The sequence below is a fragment of the Furipterus horrens genome, unplaced genomic scaffold (genome assembly GCF_987537825.1).
Source record: "Furipterus horrens unplaced genomic scaffold, mFurHor1.1.pri manual_scaffold_3, whole genome shotgun sequence".
Taxonomy (NCBI): domain Eukaryota; kingdom Metazoa; phylum Chordata; class Mammalia; order Chiroptera; family Furipteridae; genus Furipterus; species Furipterus horrens.
This window is the reverse complement of record NW_028327173.1, coordinates 111,134,412-111,150,121: the sequence shown is the minus strand read 5'-3', so window position 1 is coordinate 111,150,121 and position 15,710 is coordinate 111,134,412. Positions and strand designations below refer to the sequence as shown.

The window sequence follows — 15,710 nt, the reverse complement described above, 5'->3', positions numbered from 1 at the left end:
TTAAGCATTTCATCAAAGTTATCTAATTCCTTGCTGCACAACTATACACAGAATTTCCTCAAAATCTTTTTGATTTCTGTGAAGTCCTCTCTTTTGTTCCTAATTTTAGGTATTTGAATCTTCTCTCTTATTTTTTTGGTCTGTCTAGGTTTATTAATTTTGTTGTTCTTTTCAAAGAACAAATTATGGTTCCATTGATTTTCCCTATTATTTTTCTAGTCTCTGTTTCAAGCATTTCTACTCTATTTTCTTCTTCGCCTTTCTATGAGTTATTTGCTTTTGCTTTTCTGGATTTTAATAATTACAATTTTGTTATTAAGTGGAGATCTTTCCTTTTTATTATAGGTATTACCACCATAAATTTCTAAGCACTGCTTTAGCTGCATCTCGTAAGTTTTGATACTGTTTTGCATTTCATTCAGCTCAAAGTATCTTTTAAAACCCCCCTCATGATTTCCTCTTTAAGCCATTGATTATGTATGAATGTTCTTTAATTTCCATACATTTGTGAATTTTCCAATTTTTTTTTCTAATAATGGTTTCTAATTTCACTTCGTTATGGTCCTAAAACTTACTTTGTAGGATGTTAATAGTCTTAAGTTTATTAAGACTTGTTTCATAGACTATCTTATGGTCTATCCTGGAGAATGTTCCATGTACACTAGAGATGAATGGGAATCTATTGTTAGGTGGAGTGTATTAGAGATGTATTAGATCTAGTTACCTCAGTATTGTGCAAATCTTCAATTTCCTTGTTAATCTTATATCTAGTTATTCTATCCATGATTAAAAGTTAAGTACTGAAGTCTTGAACTATTATTGCTGAATCATCTATTTCTCCCTTCAATTCTGTCAGGTTTTACTTCATATATTCTAGGGCTCTGCTGTTGAGTTCATATGTTTATAATTGTTATATCTCAACTGATGGATTGACCCTTTTATCACTTAAAGTGTTCCTTTATGTTCACAATTTTTGTCTTTTAGTTATACTAAAATATTTTAACAAAAGGAATTAAAGTTCCGAATAGAAAGAAATGTATTACCTGTTGGATTTTTAATCACACAGCTAGTAGCTCCATGAAGATCAGCATGTACATAAATGTCCCCTTAAAAAAAACAAGAAATTATACTCTAAATCCTGTTGGTTTCTTTTTCAGTTAAAATTACTTATTTACTGTTTAATGGGTTCAAAATCTAAAAGGGATAAGACGGCACATAAATTCCTTCTCCTACCCCTGAGAGATTTCTCATAGGCCTCCTAATAGGAAAGCAATGCAATATGGTAGATTACAAAAATGATCACAATTCCTCTCCCTTCCTCTATCCATACCTCTTTGCTCTGTGACTATGAATCTTTTCCCATCAAGAGGTGGAGTCTACTTCCCCATCCCTTGAATCTGGGCCAACCCCATGATCTGCCTTCACTAGTAGAATGTGGCAGATGTGACTAAGTGCTAGTTCTCAGCCTAGGCCTTGAGAGGTCTTGTGTTTCCTCTCTCAGAAACTTGCTGAGTTATCATGTACGGAAACCGGGGATAGCCTGTGAGAAGGGTGACAGATGTATGGAGCAAATGACTCATCCTAGCAAGTGCAAATGTCCTGAGGCCTATGGATGTTTGACATGTATGAAGAGCAGTCAGGAGGCCAGACTGAGAGAAGAGTATTAAGAATGGAAGCTGAAGAAGCAGCCAGGATCCTTGTAAGCCACAATGAGGACTTCCAGTTCTATTATAAGTGTGTGATAACAATGAATGAACAAAGTAACAAACAGAAGAATGCAGATAAATGGTCAATCAGAGAAAAGGAAAATGCTTGGTTTCTAGCAGATAAAATGAGCAGCCATGGCCTACTGCGAACAGGTCATCTGGGATTTGAAACTCAAAGAAGAGTAAAACCCATACTTCTCCGTGATAGGTGCAACTCACAATGAATAGAGCTAGAGAAGACAGAGACCAAGCCCTGGGCACCATGTAACCTGATCCCTGTTGCTTTCTTTCCTGGGTCAGGATCCTCAGTGGACATCAGATTAATTCTGATAATGATTATTGATTTCTGATACTCACACTGAGGGTTTAGTTACATTGAGGCAGTGATTATCAGCAAATAAATAAAAATAAATGAGAGACCTTATACCACAGGGCTCGAGTCTTATTTCTAAATGCTAAAAAAGGTTACAAACTTCAACAGTGAAAAATTAAGCTTTTAAAAATTTGATCTTCAATGACTCCAGAGGATTGAAAGCTATTAATATTTGTTAATGTAGTAGAGAATCAAAAGTCCAATACTGCAGATTAGCTCAGGATTAATACTTTAGGAATATTCACTTAAAATGAGAAGTGTTAAACCATAAACCATCAAGCATCAAACTCTTTCTAGCAATTGAATTTGTCAAACAAAGAAGTTTAAAATGAAAATCTATACCTAATATTGAGATAACTGATCCAAATACGTAACAGAAAATTCTTTAGAATTTTAATCTTACCTACCTGGTGTCAGATATCTTTTCACAATTATTTCATTCTGTTGCTGATCTCGACCTCCTATAATTAGATAGTTCTCTGAGCTAATGAACCACAGAAATTTCTCAAACCTACCAAATTGAAAGAAAAAAGGTTAACACTTCATTTCCTTCATCACTGCCTAAATTCACACCATTTTTACAAAGAATACAAAACAGAAGCTATCCTGTATAGGTTCAGACAACTTGATTGTTTTCTTAAGGCATGAAGTTGAATTTTATTGAAAATTTGTAATACAAATTGCTTTAAGATAGTCTTAAGACAGTCTGAGAAGAAAGCACCTAAATTCTTTGTTTAAAAAAAAAAAATGTGTTCTCTCTTTCACATAAGACAGTGTTCTTACAACAAGGAATTATACAAAGCAAAAGCATGAAATGTCTCAAGGTCCCTGGGTTTAGCTTTCATTCAGTGGGAAGTGGATATGCTGTGGGACAACTGGTAAGAAAGAAAAGTTGTTTTCTCATTCTGTCCTCAATTAATCATATATGACATTTTTTACATTTATTTTTATACAAAAGACCGAATACTGCCTTCAAAACTGTAAAATTTAACTTCTCTCAAGAGACAAAGTAATCTGGGTTTTCATGATTAATATGTATCATCTCAATAAAAAGTAGTGAATGTGTATATTTGTGTGAGATTTAAAAATGATACGCATAACAATGAACATAAGTATTTCCTATATTACATATGACAACCAAGATAATCTTTTTTATGATTTAATCCAAACTTTTAGAAACTTCTGGTTAAAGATGATAAAGATTGAGCATAGGCATTAAACTAAACTTAACATATAATAGCAAAATATGATATAGCAAATGCATTTTATTCCAATTTTCTAATTTGATTTTTGACTAACACATACAGTTGGTTGAAAAAATTTTTTAATTGTATAAAGAGGTATGAGAGATCCTGCATCCCTTCAGTTCCCACCACCACTAACTAATAGGGAGCCATTGTAATTAGCTTCCTGTGAACCCCACTCCATGTTTTTTTTTTTATACATACAAAAGCTAAAATAAAATGTTTATTCTAAACCTGTTTTTTTCAGATACAACATACACAGTTTTATGTTTTTTTTTCACTTAAAAATATACTTTCCTCATTGCTGAATGTACTAAACTTAATTTCACCACTCTGCTACCGATGGTGAACAAGTCTGTAAAACCCACAAGGATAAAGAAAATGAAACAGATAAATCAAGGATGTATTTTGTAATCATCCTAGTAATGTCTAGCTAACAGCAACAAAAAGCCAAGAACCCATCAAAGGCAATAAATAAAGACAAATAAGAACACAGAATATACGGGACAAATAGAAAGCAAATAGTAAGATGGGTACAGTTAAACCTAAGTATGTCAGAAATTAATTATTATAAATGTAAATTTATAAATGTTCCAGCTAAAATGCAGAGATGTCAGACTAGAAAACAATGATATATATACTCCTTTAAAATATAATATTAAAAGACTGAACTATAATGATGGAAAAGATATACCATGCAAATACTAACCAAAGGAAGCTGATATAGTTTTAGTATCTGACATAGAAGGAAAAAAGAAGTTAAAAGGACATTTCATTGATGTTAATAAATGGCTCAATTCACTAGGAAATTATAACTTCTATATTTGTATGACCTAATATATATACAAAGCAAAAACTGGCAGGAGTAAAAGGAGAAACAGACTAATCCACAATTGTGTGAAACTTAAGACACTTTTCTCAGTAATTTAGAAAAACAATCATTAAAAAACGAATTAGTAAAGGGCTTCTGGCCAAGATGGACACATAGGGGGACACACCTCACCTTCTCACACAACCATTAAAGATTACAACTCCCTAAAAACAAAGGAAACAACCAGAACTGCCAGAAAATCAAACTATATGGAAACCCGACAATCAAAGGTTTAAAGAGGGAGTGTTCATCCAGATGGGTAGGAGGCGTGGAGCCCAGACCGAGGACACACGTGGTGGCAAGGCCAAGGCTGTGGTGGCCAGCTGAAGTAGTGGTCCCACATTATAAAAGCTGGGAGGGACACCTGGGGAACTATTCCAGCACCAGGCCAAACAGAGCAGCTCACGGTTCTAGGACTGGGAAAATAAAGCTTCATTGCCTTTGACTGAAAACCAAATGGGGTTGGTGTGGCAGAAGAAACTGCCTGTCTCTCAGGAAAGTCCGTTTAGAGGACCCCCACAGTCCTAAAGTATGCAATCGCTTCCTCCCTACCCACTCTAGGAACCAGCACCAGAGCAACAGCTAGAGGGACGCCAGTCACATATGGGAAGCAGGTGAAGTGACTGGAAATAGGGTCAGTGTTAAGCAAGCCCCTCCCCCACATAGAGCCCCACAAAGCGGTGAACCGGGTTGCCCAGCACAGACAAATACTTAATGCTCTGTCCCTTAAGACAGAACAGATGCGCAGCTCTACCTAAGACACAGAGGCAAACACAGGAAGGCTGACAGGGAAGTATGGCCAAAATGAAAGAACAGAGCATCATAATTAAAATGGCAACATTCAAAGACAAAGAGAGATTCCTAAAAACAGCAAGAGAAACACAGCAAATAATATACAAGGGAGATCTGATAAGGCTATAGACTGATTTCTCAACAGAAACACTATAAGCCAGAAAGGAATGGTCAAAAATATTTCAAGCAATGAAAAACAAAGGCCTACAACCAAGAATACTCTACCCAGCAAGTCTCTCATTCAAAATGGAAGGTGAAATAAGGAGTTTCTCAGACAAAGGAAGACTAAAAGAATACATCTCCAGCAAACCAGCATTGCAAGAGATGCTAAAAGGAATGACCTAAGAAAGAGAAGGAAAAAAAAAAGAGGGAAAGGAACACAGGTACAAAGGGAAATGAATAAAGACATGTTAATAATAACTTTAAATGTAAATGGATTAAATGCTCCAATTAAAAGACACAGGGTAGTGGAATGTATATGAAAACAGGACCCACATATTTGCTGTCTACAAGAAACGCATCTCAAAACAAAAGACTTACACAGACTAAAAGTGAAGGAATGGAGAAAAGTATTCCAAGCAAACGGACATGAAAAAAAAGCTGGGGTACCAATACTCATATCAGACAAAACAGATTTCAAAGCAAGGGTCATAAAAAGAGACAAAGAAGGACATTTCATAATACTTAAGGGAACAATCCATCAAGAAGATATAACCCTGATAAACATCTATGCACCCAACATAGGAGCACCTAAATACATAAAGAAAATACTAGAAGACCACAAGAAGGATATTAACAGCAACACACTCATAATAGGGGACTTTAACACCCCATTATCAACAATAGACAGATGTTCGAAGCAAAGAAACACCAAGGATATACAAACATTGAACAACACACTAAACCACATGGACTTAACTGATATATATAGAACTTTTCACCCCAAAGAAGCAAAATATACATTCTTTTCAAATGCACATGGGACATTTTAAAAGACCACATGATAGGACACAAAACAAGCCTCAACAAATTCAAGAAAATTGAAATTATATCAAACATCTTTTCAGACCACAATGCCTTGAAACCAGACATCAACCTCAAAGAAAAAAATCAAAGATATCCAAACTCATGGAGAATGAATAACATGCTATTAAATAATGAATGGATTAAAAATGACATCAAAGAAGAAATCAAGAAATTTCTGGAAACTAATGATAATGAACACATAACAGCCCAAAACTTATGGGACACAGCAAAAACAATCCTGAGAGGGAAGTTCATAGCAATACAGGCCTATCTGAAAAGGATAGAAGAATCTCAAATAAAAAATCTAACCCTACAGCTACAAGAAGTAGAACAACAAGAACAAACAAAGACTAGGGCAAGAAGAAGGAATGAAATCATCAAGATCAGAGCAGAATTAAATGACACAGAGACTAAACAAACAATTCAAAAGATCAACAAAACTAGGAGCTGGTTCTCTGAAAAAATAAACAAAATCGACAAGCTTTTAGCCAGGCTCATCAAGAAAAAAAAGAAGACCCATATAAACAAAATTAGAAATGAAAGAGGAGAAATCACGACTGATATCACAGAAATACAAAGGATTGTAAGAAATTACTACAAACAACTGTATGGCAAGAAACTCAAAAACATAGATGAAATGGACAAATTTCTAGAAACATATAATCTTCCAAAACTGAATCAAGAAGTAGAAAGTCTCAACAGACCAAAAACAAAGAAGGAAAGAGAAACAGTAATCAAAAATCTCCCGGCACACAAAAGCCCTAGACCAGATGGCTTCACAGGAGACTTTTACAAAACATTTAGGGAACAACTAACTCCTACCCTCATCAAACTATTCCAAAAAATCCAAAAAGAGGGAAAAATCCCAAACTCTTTCTATGAAGCCAGTATTACCCTAATTCCAAAACCAGGTCAAGACACAACAAAGAAAGAAAACTACAAGCCAATTATCACTGATAAACATAGATGCTAAAATCCTCAACAAAATATTGGAAAACAGGATCCAGCAACACATTAAAAAGATCATACACCATGATCAAGTGGGATTCATCCCAGGGATGCATGGATGGTTTAATAATCGCAAATCAATAAATATAATACATCGCCTAAACAAAATGAAAGACAAAAATCACATGATTGTATCAACAGATGCAGAAAAAGCATTTGATAAAGTACGGCACCCATTTATGATGAAAACACTCAGAAAAATGGGAATAGAGGGAGCATACCTCAACATAATTAAGGCTATACACGAGAAACCAGAAGCCAACATCATACTCAATGGACAAAAACTGAAAGCATTCCCCCTGAACTCAGGAACTAGACAAGGTTGTCCACTCTCTCTACTCCTATTCAACATAGTGTTGGAAGTCCTAGCCACAGCAATCAGACAAGAAAAAGAAATAAAAGGCATCCAAATTGGGAAAGAAGAAGTAAAACTATCATTATACGCAGATGACATGATAGTATACATAGAAAACCCTATAGACTCCACTAAAAAACTACTCGATATAATAAGCGAATTTGGCAAAAAAGCAGGATACAATATAAAGAAATCTAAGGCATTTCTGTACACCAACAATAAAATATCAGAGACAGAAACAAAAAAGAAAATACCATTTACTATAGCAACAAGAAAAATAAAGTACCTAGGAATAAACTTAACCAAAGAGATAAAAGGCCTGTACTCTGAAAATTATGTTGCATTGAAGAAAGAAATTAAGGAAGATACAAATAAATGGAAGCAAATACCATGTTCTTGGATGGGAAGAATCAACATCATCAAAATGGCCATACTACCCAAAGCAATTTACAGATTCAATGCAATCCCTATTAAAATACCAATAACATATTTCACAGACTTACAACAAATACTTCAAAAATTCATATGGAACCAAAAAAGACCCTGAATAGCCAAAGCAATCTTGAGACAGAAGAACACAGCAGGAGGAATCACAATACCAGACATCAAACTATGCTACAAAGCTACTGTGATCAAAACAGTCAGGTACTGGCAAAGGAACAGACATATAGATCAATGGAACAGAACAGAGAGTCCAGAAATAATCCCAAGACTGTATGGTCAACCAATATTTGATAAAGGGGGAAGGAACATAAAATGGGGTGAGAAGAGCCTCTTCAACAAATGGTGTTGGGAGAACTGGACAGGGACGTGCAAAAAAATGAAACTAGACCACCAACTTACACCACACATGACAATAAACTCAAGATGGATCAAAGACTTTTAAATGTAAGCTGTGACACCATAAAAGTCCTAGAGAAAAACACCGGCAGGAAAATTTCAGATATCCCACGTAACAATATTTTCACGGATACATCTCCTAAGGCAAGAGAAATAAAGAAAAAAATAAACAAATGGGACTACATCAAACTAAAGAGTTTCTGCTCAGCAAAACAAAACATCAGCAAGATGAAAAGGAAACCAACCATATGGGAAAACATATTTGCCAATGATATCACAGACAGGGGACTGATCTCCAAAACATATAAAGAGCTTATACGACTCAACATCAAGAAAACAAACAACCCAATTAAAAAATGGGCAAAGGACCTGAACAAACACTTCTCCGAAGAGGACATACAGAAAGTCCATAGACACATGAAAAAATGCTCAGCATCACTAGCCATCAGAGAGATGCAAATAAAAACCACAATGAGATACCACTTTACACCAGTCAGAATGGCCATCATCAACAAATCAACAAACAACAAGTGCTGGCGAGGATGTGGAGAAATGGGAACCCTACTGCACTGTTGGTGGGAATGCAGACTGGTGCAGCCACTATGGAAAACAGTATGGAATTACCTCAAAAAACTAAAAATGGAACTGCCTTATGAACCAGCGATTCCACTGCTAGGATTATACCCGAAAAATCCTAAAACCCTAATTCAAAAGAACTTATGCACCCCTATGTTCATAGCAGCACTGTTTACAATAGCTAAGTGCTGGAAACAGCCTAAGCGCCCATCTGTAGATGAGTGGATCAAAGAACTGTGGTACATTTACACAATGGAGTACTATGTAGCAGAAAGAAAGAAGGAACTTCTACCATTTACAACAACATGGATGGAACTAGAGAGAATTATGCTTAGTGAAATAAGCCAGGCAAATAAAGAAAAATACCATATGATATCACCTAATACAGGAAACTAAAGAACAACATAAACAAATGACCTAAATAGAACAAGGAGCAGAATAACAGTCAATAGGGGGGCAGGGGGAGGGAGAGAAGGGGGATAAGTAAGGGAAGGGTCTAGTCAAGGAACGTGTATGAATGACTCATGGACATGGACAACGGGGAGGGATATGATTGTGGGAGAAGGGGTGGGCTGGGTGAGGGGGAGCACTGGGGAAAAAAATGGGACAACTGTAATTGAAAAACCCCCAAAATAAAAAAATAATAATAATAAAAAAGAATAATATAGGAAAGGGTGAAGCCAAGGAACTTATATATGCATCACCCATGGACATGAACTAAGTGGGGTGAGATTGCTGGCAGGAAACAGGGTACTGGGCAGAGGGGAGCAAAGGGGAAAAAATTGGAACTACTATAACAACATAATCAATAAAATATACTTTAAAAAAAAGTAAAAGATTTGAACAATATGGTTAATAAATATGATGTAGTTGATATTTACAGAAACCCATTCCAAAACTATAGAACAGAACTTTTTTCCATCTATGTATGAAAAATTTATAAAGAAGCTGACTATAAGTATGCTGAGTCTTAAAGCAAGTATAAAAAACAAATGTCAATGGATTGAGGCAATTCAGAATACATTGTATGACCATTATGCAAATTAAGCAAGAAATCAGTAAAAAAATTACCAAAAGAGATCCATATATTTGAAAATTAATACTTCTAAATAATATATGAGTGAAAAAATGACAATGGAAATTACAACATTTTGATGTGAAAGATTACAAAACTAATACATAACAAAACTTCTTAATGTGATCAAAGCCACATTAAGGAAAACTTATTACCTTAACTATATATTAGAAAAGAAAAGAGGATGGAAGGAAAAAAATAAATGTATTAAGCTCCTATCTCAAGAAATCAGAAAGGGAGCTGCAAATAAATCCCAAGAAAAGTGGAAAGACAGAAAAGAGAGAGAGAGAAAGAGAGAGACAGCATGCACACATATATATAGCAGAAGCGATCGATAGTCAAAAACTGGCTCTTTACAGATATTAATACAACTGAAAATCACCTGGTCAGACGAATCAAGAAAAAAAATTGCCACAAATAACTACCATGTATGAGATGTCAATAAATATCCCAGAGGGTGTTAAAAAGTTAAGTGGCTTATTATAAACCTTTACCCATACATTTCAAACTTTAGACAGAATAGGCAAAGTCTTAGAAAAATACTGCTAATCAAAACTAGAAAAATCTGAGTTTTTCTTATATCTGCTAAAGACTTTGAATCCGTAATAAAAAACAACTTTCCCATAAAGAAAACTCCAGTACTACTCAGCTTCAGAGATGAAATCCTCGAACATTTAAGAACAATTGCTAAAGGAACACGTCCCAATTTCCTTTATAAAGTAATATAACCTTGATACCAATATGAACATGAACTTTATGAGAAATGAAAATTACAGGTTAATCCTATCATCAGTAGAGATGTCAGAGCAGGGAGGGACGGAGAAAATCACAACAAAATTTTGAAAGCTGGAAAATAAATGGATGAATGATCAAACTCAAGAAGCTGAATCCTGAGCTGACAGTGGAACAGCCAGGAAGTAAATCAATTTCAACTATGTAACCCATAAAAAGCTAAAAAATAGTAGCACAAGGTACTGCTAGAAAAAGGGATTAATATGGGGTTAAAAAGAGAACTGGATGAAAGTGTGATCAAGAAGCAGTTATTTCCCTAGATATTCTTTCCAACTCTGAACATGGTGTAGCTGTCCCTTTCATACCCTACCTGAAGGCTGAAGTTAATTCTCTAAAAAGGGTGCAGAGAGGATCTACTGACTAGGGAAAATATGACAGTTATAAGCAGGGGTAACATATGTAAAACAGGGCAATTAAGACTGGATATTGAGACTCCCACCAATTTTTTTCCACTAAGTTCCCAAAAGTGATAACTAGGTCTTCATTTTATAAGAATAAAAGAATCTTTTCTAGGAAATAAGACCAGCTTAAGAGGAAAAAATCTGAAGATGTCAAGAGTTCTACAGAAAATGGCCCACACAGATCATTTTATAAGCCCAACCCCCACAGAGAACTCCCAATCATCCTTTAAATGCTCTACTATAAAAAGTAAGCATGAAAGTGAACATGGAAGCTGGAGATAAAACCAACAAATGGGGGGGCGGGGGGGGGGGGGGAGACACGACTTGGAAAAGACAGAGACCTGCAGGAAAAGGATACTAAATAAAATGTAATACAACCAAACTATTCTCAGTATAAGGAAACTAAAGTAGGAAGCTCTTAAAACGTAAAAGTAACATTCAAAGAACCAAAAACAGCTTAAAAGTAAAAACATGACAGAAGAAATAAAAAAATAAAAAATGCAGTGGAAGGTTTGAAAGATCAAATTGAGTAAATCCTTTAGAATATAAAACAAAATGATAAAGAGTAGAAAAATAGAAAATGCAAAAAAACTGAAAGACTGTCCAGGGGTTCCTATATTTAAAAAAAAACAAAAACAAAAACAAAACAAAAATCTTCCAGGAAGAAGAAAAAACAGAACAAAACAAAACAAAAAACCAGAGGGCAGGCAGTTTTTAAAGAAATATGTCAAGAAAATTTCTTAGAACTGAAAGTTTACAAATTTAAAAGGCCCACAAACTATCCAGCAAAATGGATTTAAAAAAAATCCTCACCAACCTACATCACTGTGAAATTCCAGAAAACTGAGAGAGAAAAAAATGTCCACAAGTTTAAAGACAAAACAAGGTTCCTATAAAATACCAACTATCAAAATGACATCAGACTTCTCAAGATCAAATCTGGAAGTTAAAACAATGTACAATACCTTTAAAGTCTGAGGAAAACATTTTCCAAAATAGAATTTTATACTCAGCCAAACTATTAATTAAGTATAAGAGTAAAATCATTTTTATCATTGGATACCTCAAAAAATTTACCTTCTTTATACCCCTTCTGATTATGCTTCTATAGCTTGTAACTCCTATCAGCAAAGAAAAAGGAAGTATGAGATCCAGGACAGAGACTCCAACACAGAGAGATAAAGGTAACTTTCAGAATAACAACAAAAGGAGATTTTAGGATGCTTAGAGTGAGTAATCTAGAACAATGGTCAAAAAGCTTCAGAAGAAACTTCTGCAAGAAGATACTAGTAACAGAATTCCAATGTGAGCATACCTGGAAGAATGGAAGTGAGTTAATAAGAACAAAAATAGAAAGAAAGCTGTGACTACAACTTAAATATTTGCAATGTTAATCCTGAATTGTGCTTTAACTATAATGGAAGGCTGGTGATGTGTGTCTTTGTAATGGAGCACAAGGTGAATGAGTAAAATCTTCATTTTCCATTGTGGGAAGTCATTAATAGAGTGTAAAACAGAAAAATTAAGAAGCAGCAGTATAAGCATATTACTTAGAGTAATGGAGGTATATACAAAAAGAATCAAGTAAAAGAGCTAAAAGTATAAAAGTAATTTCTTTGGGAGAGGAGGCAATACAAGCGTAAAAAATTCCAGGGCTATTTGTTTTTGTAACAAGCTTTACAAAACTGCTTTACTTTTCTAAGCAATGTGCATGTATAATTTTGACAAAACAAAAACTATATTTTAAAAGGGTAGAACACTTACCAATATACTTTTCTTGCTTTTTGAATAGAGGTAACCGTTTGGACTTCTTTTAAGGTTTGCTTCGTTTTCTTTTCTGCTGATTTGAATGCCTATTTATAAGAAATGAGTTTTAAAATAATTTGTTGAGAATTTATTTAAATAGCACCGAGCAAATAATAGGACAAGAAATGTTTTTTTTAAATATCAAAAAATGGCATTGTCTACACACACACCACATAAAAGTACGGTAAATAAAAAAATTTTGCCTTTTTTATGGGCCCTGGCTGGGCATCGAACCTATAACCTTGGCATATTGGGACAACACTCTAACTAACTAAGCTACCTGGCCAGCACAATTTTTGCCTTTAATATTAAAACAATTTAAGTCAAACACATATTTTATACATATATCTCCTAAAGACTTAGGAATTTTAAAAAATATAATTCATTTACAAGATACTAACTGCCTACCATGTCTACAACGCTGTGGACAAAACAGTGAACAAGACAAAGTTCCCGCCCCAAAGGAGTCTAGGAGAAGAGACAAATATAAAACACATAACTATTAAAATAAACAAGAGATTATAACAAGCAAATCTAATTTATAATTGATTCTGGTCAAAGAAGATATTTCTGAAGAAATGTTATATAGGCTGAAGCCTAAAGGACACAGGTAATTATCAAAACAAAGAATAAAAAGAGCACTATAAGCAAAAAGGCCAGCAAGTAGTGATCACAGGGTAAAATGTCAAGAAATGAGGGTGGAGAGGTAGACAGAGGGGTAAGTCATGAGAACCAATCATTTAACAGATGTTAATGTGACTATGTTTCAGGCAACAGTCTAGGGGCTGGGACATAGCAATAAACAACAGACAAAAGCCTACTTTGATGCAATCCATATTTAAGGTGGAAGACAGATAAATGTATGTTGGGATGGGTATTTTTTAAAAAGAAAACCAGAGTAAAAAGGGAGTAATTGAAGATACTATTTTTAGTAAGAATGGTCAAGAAAGGCCTCTCTGAAGTCTCATATAAGTAGACATGTAAATGAAGTAAGGGATCAAACCTTGGAAATTTTTAGGGAAGAGCATTCTTGGTAGAAAGAGCAGCAAGTGCAAGCCTTGCGAAGGCAACATGGACCACTGTTGCAGACACAGCTAAAATCCCAGTGTAGCTGGAAAGAGTGTGTAACAGGAGGCGTGCAGATGATGCAATCAAAGGGGAGCAGATCATATAGGACCTTACAAACCAGGAGAAGGACTTTGGATTGTCTTGAGTAACACAGAAAGCTACTGAAAGATTATGAACAGAGAGAAATGACTTTATATTTTTATTTTAAAGGATCACTATGACTGATGCATGGAGAACAGACTGTAGCAGGGAAAGGGTAGGAGAGGAATAACCACTCCAGTAAGAAGCTATTGTGATATAGTCTGTGAGGACACATGATGGAGACCTGGATCAATGAGAAGTGACCAGATTCTGGTTACACTCTAAAGGAAGAGCCAAAAGGATTTGCTGGTGGTTACTATAATACAGTAGTCCCTCTCTATATCATGGTTCGCTTATCGCGGCCTCACTGTATTGCAGGATTTTAAAAAATATTATATTTAATTATTTATCACGGATTTTTCGCTATATCGTGGGACTTTGCAGTACTGTATACGTATGTTGTTAAGTTACGTAGGTTTAAGAGTGCAGGATATGTTTAAGAACATAAGTAGTGTTTATAGAAGTGTGGAAAAGGTTAATAAGAGACTGGGAACAGTTTATAAGTGTGTGGGAAGGGTTTATAAAGACTTAAAAATATATATATATATACTAAAATAAATGTAAGGTTCCTACTTCGCGGATTTTCACCTATTGCAGGGGGAGGGGTCTAGAATGTAATACCCATGACAAGTGAGGGAATACTGTATATGGTTTGTGAGAAAGGAGTCCAAGATGACTCCAACACTTTTAATCTTAGCAAAGGGAAAAATAAAGGTGCTATTTACTGAGATGGCCGAGATTGGGGAGGAGCAGGTTTGGGAAGAAAATGAATACTGGAAATACATTTAAAGCAAAATTAAGTTTGAAAGGTTATTTCTGAATTAGAAAACCTCATTTAAACAGAAGAAATAATTAAGACCATTAAAGCAGAGAAAAACAATTAACATTCACTCTAAGAAATACTAAGTACCTTCTCAGCAGCTTCAACAGTCTTTTGTGTTTTCTTAGCAGCATACCTCTTGTGATCATAATACCTAGAAAAACAATTCTCTTAAATTTTAAGTAAAATCTCTATTCCCTAGTTTTCTATTTGTTATTTCTGATTTTATAGACTCTCAAATCATACAGAACAAGTTTTGTGCATTATGCAACTTTGCTTTTTATGTTCCATGTTGAAAGCAAGTTATAGAATACACATAAGATTTTAAAAAGGATTTGCTATTTGAAGTTTCCAGGAGAATTACTGTTTTGAGAAATAGTAATTTCTGTATTCTTTCTTACAATAAATATAATTTTAAGATGCACCAAAATAAAGTATTTTCACCCCAACCATAGACAGGCAAAAATAACAATATTTCTTATCCTTTTATACCCTGAGTTATTTCAGATAATATTTTACCTAAAATTTACTCTTATGTTTAAGACTCACTTTTTGGCATTAGCATATGCTGATAAGCTGAGATCAACATCAATAAGTAATGGCCTATTTTTCTGTGGCTTCTGCAGCTGTTTATTCTTTTGCTTTTTCTTTTTTCCTTTTGGTGGTTCAGTTTCATTTTTTTCAACACTGATGTCACCATCAACATCATCATCTTCCTCCTCTGATAATAAGTATGGATTTCTATTAAAAATATTCAATAGTATTTCACTAACGACAATGATATACTTTTATTTTCAATATTTTACTAGATGAAAT

General features: G+C 34.6%; 1 protein-coding gene across 4 annotated transcripts in view; it reads right to left on the bottom strand.

The window, feature by feature from the left end:
• NEMF (nuclear export mediator factor) overlaps positions 1-15,710 on the bottom strand; it is a 69,271-nt gene that overhangs the window by 24,863 nt on the left and 28,698 nt on the right. For all 4 annotated transcript variants that reach the window (XM_090270086.1, XM_090270087.1, XM_090270088.1 and 1 more), the window contains exons 14-18: positions 15,444-15,635; positions 14,985-15,048; positions 12,824-12,912; positions 2,487-2,590; positions 1,044-1,106 (exon numbers count right to left, since the gene is read on the bottom strand). In XM_090270086.1, the coding sequence (XP_090126212.1) occupies positions 1,044-1,106; positions 2,487-2,590; positions 12,824-12,912; positions 14,985-15,048; positions 15,444-15,635 (512 nt within the window). The remainder of the gene's footprint in view (positions 1-1,043; positions 1,107-2,486; positions 2,591-12,823; positions 12,913-14,984; positions 15,049-15,443; positions 15,636-15,710) is intronic.